A 4,754-nucleotide genomic window follows, 5' to 3' on the forward strand; every position below is an offset into this window, starting at 1 on the left:
TACATTCTAGTAGTCATTTAATTTAGATCTATCACTTTCCAATTACAAATTTAAAACATCTAAATAATGATAAAAAAATACAAGTCTATTAACGTTATTCTGAACTAATAATCATATAGTATCGTTCTAAGTAATTGATTTGTTAAAAGCTGATTTTTTGTTAAAGCAATAAAGTCTTACAATAATAAAAGTCTTACAATAATAATAATCATCAAAATCTATTGTATTGTTTATGTTTGTGGGTGTGCAAAGTTATTTTTGTTATACTTAAAATCATACTAATTTCAATAAAAAAGACTCTTCTTTTATGTTATTTTCTTGACTATTTGTGATTGGATCATTACCCTTGTCATATATTTGTAAATCTATTGTATTGTTTATATAAAAAAGACTCTTCTTTTATGTTATTTTCTTGACTATTTGTGATTGGATCATTACCCTTGTCATATATTTGTAAATCTATTGTATTGTTTATGTTTGTGGGTGTGCAAAGTTATTTTTGTTATACTTAAAATCATACTAATTTCAATCAAAAAGACTCTTATTTTATGTTATTTTCTTGACTATTTGTGATTGGATCATTACCCTTGTCATATATTTGTATTGATAAAAACTATGTTTACAATTCAAGATTATGATTCAAAGTTATAATTTTTGTTTCAAAGTTATTTTTTAGACCATATATAATTGAGTCCTAACCCTTCCCATAAATTAACCTTCATCAAACTTGTGTTAAATGTTGTGAACAATTCATTGTCATTCATTTAAAATTGTAGTATAATGTAGACATACTTTTATAGAAATATTTGATAGATTTTCTCTCAAATTAAATATTAATAGTAGATTTTTTTTCTCATAGTTATTTTATATATTAAATAATTGAAAAATGAATAAGAATATTAATATATATAAAATAATGCAAGGTTTATCATATCTTAGTAATTCGACTCATTTTTAAAATTGTAATAATAATTGTTGATTTAATGTTAGATACTTTTGCTAGTACTACTCTACACTTGTGTGCTTTAATGATAATGATGACTACTTATTTATGCATAAATGTATTTATTAAATTTCACATTTAAAAACAAAAAAATTACATACTTAAAATATATTATATTCATGTAACATCATATTATTTTTTTTTTTAAAAGTTTTGAACCAAAAAAGTAAAGTGGATAGCAACCCAACATTCCATTCAGCAATAAAGATAACATCACCCAAAAAAAAGTGGGATCCCCAAGCTAATGAATTTCACATTCGGACACCTACAGCAATGTACGATGCTTTACTATCCTTTCGTAGTTTCCATATAATTGCAGCTCACGTGGTTCTCATTGTACACATTTACTTTCACTGAAGGTCGCCTGCGTTTTCGTGTATAGAAATTCCATAGACAATCTATTTAAACAATAGAATGTTATAAGATCTGAAATATGTGCAAGAAAGATCTTACAACTCTTTGCCATGGCTGCCACAACAAATGAGAAACTGCGAGTATTGTGTATTCATGGATTCAGAACAAGTGGAACCATTTTACACAAGCAATTAAGTAGATGGGACTCTTCCATCACTGATAAACTTGATATGGTTAGTTATATATCTTATCTCTTTTGACAAAGCATATATATCTTCATTAGAAATTATACATAAATTCCATTGTTATAAATGGTGGGTGCAGTGCTTCTTGGATGGACCGCTTCCTTCAGCAGGGAAGTCTGAAATTGAGGGGATATTACCTCCTCCCTATCATGAGTGGTTCCAGTACAACAAAGTATGTATATCAATCAACATGCATACATTGTCTTGTTTAATCGCTTATATCAAACTCATAGTTTACATGTTTTGGCGTTGAATGCAGGACTTCACAAAATTTAAGAACCTGGACAAGGCGTTTCCTTTGATTGTTGATTACATGGAACAGAATGGGCCTTTTGATGGCTTGCTTGGATTTTCTCAGGTGCTATATGAATAAATAATAGGAATAGTTTTTAAATACAGAATTCCCTTCTTCTTTTTCTGTTATATTCATTTTGATTGTCTTAAAACTTATTTAGAGTCTCACAGTTTTATTGTTTTGATTTTAGATTTTAAAAATATGATGAAACATCGTTTACATTAAACTGTATCTTTAATTTTGTCATTGGATGTAACTTGTAGGGTGCGATGCTATGTGCAGCTCTTGTTTGTTACCAGTCGCAGGTAAGCAAATGTTCATTCTGTCTTTTCAATTAATATACATATTTTGAATTGTAATAGTTTAACACAATGCTTTCTAATCCAAACTGTACCTATAATATTCGCAGGGTATAATGCTACAAAATGATCCTCGTATAAGGTTTTTATAATATCCATTTCTGGAATAAAGTTCAGGGATCCACAAATGTCATATTTATATAATCAACCGATCAAGTGCCCTTCAGTTCATATCACAGGTGCCAAGGATTATGTGAAGGAATTCAGCAAAGATCTTATCCAGGCCTTTAAAAACCCATTGGTCATCACACACCCAAAAGGACATATAGTTCCAAAATTAGCTACAAATTATGTAAATTTTTATATTGATATCTTGTGCTTCTACTATCATTATCATAAGCTTTCTTCAGACTTGTTTCATGATAATGTGGAGCTCATTTCCATGATTTCTTTAATGAACAGCTCTCTTATAAATATTAGAGACTAAAGTTTTATTCCTTGCAAAAATCCACCTTACGATTGGTTTGTGATGTACAGATAGCCAAGCGGTGAAGCTACTACAACAATTCATAGAAAGCATTATGAAACAAGTGCTGCGTGCAGCATTAGTCCCTGCTTGCAGCAGGCTTGGTGGGAAAGTTTCAGCAGATGTTCTCGGTCAGCACACAACTCTAGTTCTTTCTCAAGTTGAAGAGGAGAGAATGATGGAACTCGGTAGACATAGAAAACAATAAGCACTTCAATGTGGAGGCAAATTATATGAAATACTTTAATAAGAAATACTTTGCATTGCTGGGTAATACTTGATCAGATACAAGCAACCAGTGTACAGAAAAATGCATGGAGGCAAATTATAAGAAATACTTTGCATTAAGTCAAATTATCAGAAATACTTTCAGCCTCAGATAATTTCAAGTTAGATATGATATTGTTAATAGCATGCCCAACACTAGGATTACCTAAAAAAGCATGGATTCCATGTCACCATCACTCAATAGTGTCATAAATGCAATTGTTATTCTAGCATTATTGTCAAATAATATCAATCAACATTCTCAAAACTTAGTACAGCAATTTCATGGTGCTGGTACAGAAACAATGTTGTTAATGTTAATATTCACATATGACATAATGTTGTCCTATTTTGGGTGCAGAATTCAGGCAATTGCAGGGTATAGAGAGAGGGAAAAAAAAATAATTTTCTTTGTGGAACCGATTTGACTGAAAGAATGGTTCATATACTAGCTGAAGACTATCGAGGGTGGTGAAGGCCAGGAAAATATGACCATAATAGCTGTAGAAGGCCACAGCAGCTTCATAGGAAAGATAAATAATCAGCAAACAAAAACGAAGGGCTGAGAAAGGTTCCAACTCATCAGCTACTGTGACCTGACATTTACAAGAAACCAAAACAAAGGGCTGAGAAAGGTTTCCAACTCATTAGCTACTCTGACCTGACATTTACAAGAAACCAATTTCTACCATAATCAAATCTACTGCACAGAAATGCTCAACAATTAAGTTTTATCATAAAACAAGACATTGAAGACAGGGTATTGTCAGTTCAAACCAGCTCAGGGCATGAATGGTTAAGATGACGAAACAAGGAGTCCAATGTCATCTTATAATTAAATTTTAAATATACAAGATATATTCACAATCTGCATTACAGCTTTCCCTACTTTATCAGATGCAAGCAATCAGTGTACAGCCAAATGCATGGAGGCAAATTATAAGAAATACTTTGCATTAAGACAAATATCAGAAATACTTTCATAAGAAATATTTTGCATTTACAGAAGCTTCAAAGTAGAGTGAATTTAGATATTACCTGAGTCACAGTGCAGTTACGTAGAATAGGTAATCATTGTTACCATTGGAGAAATTTAGTTCAAAGCATGTTTATATAGTATACGTAAAACAAATATAGGTCAGGATACGAAATACAAAAATAGAGTGTCTTGAACTGGATTCTCTGTGCAGGTAGTTGGTTCAACTAAAATAGAGTGACTTGAACTGGATTCTCGCTACAGAAACTACTTCTATGTTAACCTAACTCATTCCCACTTTAATATTGGTGAAAGGCAAGTTTCACTAGAGAAGCCACAACTGTTGAGAAGGCTAAGCATATCTCAATTCAATGCATCATTTTCAGTGACAAAGAAAACTGAAATTTTACAGTGATAACACAACATAAAAACTTTATATCTATTATTTTGCCAGAAGTACACAACTTTCTAATCCATAATGAGATGTTTGAATCTCTTCCAAAGTCCAGCACTTCAGATTTGACACTTAAGTTTGTCTCCACTGACAGTGCCAAAATATAACAAATATATTATATGGTTTATTGACTGCCACTTGGTAAAATATTTTTGCTACCGTCCCACGGGAGAGGATAGGAAAAGATAGTCTCCCTCAGTTCAAACAAACAAAATAAGATCCAAAAGTCACTCTTAACATTGGATGTCATATGTGGAGGCCAAACTATCAGTCCCATTCATCACATCTTGCAATGAAAAGGAGATCAACTTGAAAGCATAATTTCTATCAACAGA

General features: G+C 31.4%; 1 protein-coding gene across 1 annotated transcript; it reads left to right on the plus strand.

Annotated features, from left to right (window-relative positions):
* The first annotated feature begins 1,431 nt into the window (after positions 1-1,431).
* On the plus strand, positions 1,432-2,275 carry LOC149568415 (esterase FUS5-like). Its single transcript, XM_089817560.1, has 4 exons — positions 1,432-1,590; positions 1,682-1,774; positions 1,862-1,960; positions 2,161-2,275. The coding sequence occupies exons 1-4, from the start codon at positions 1,468-1,470 to the stop codon at positions 2,233-2,235; spliced, it is 390 nt and encodes a 129-aa protein (XP_089673686.1). The 5' UTR covers positions 1,432-1,467; the 3' UTR covers positions 2,236-2,275.
* Positions 2,276-4,754: the final 2,479 nt, after the last annotated feature.

This window comes from Cupressus sempervirens, chromosome 3 (assembly GCF_028749045.1).
Source record: "Cupressus sempervirens isolate cs-2001-9-10 chromosome 3, ASM2874904v1, whole genome shotgun sequence".
Classification (NCBI taxonomy): Eukaryota; Viridiplantae; Streptophyta; class Pinopsida; order Cupressales; family Cupressaceae; genus Cupressus; species Cupressus sempervirens.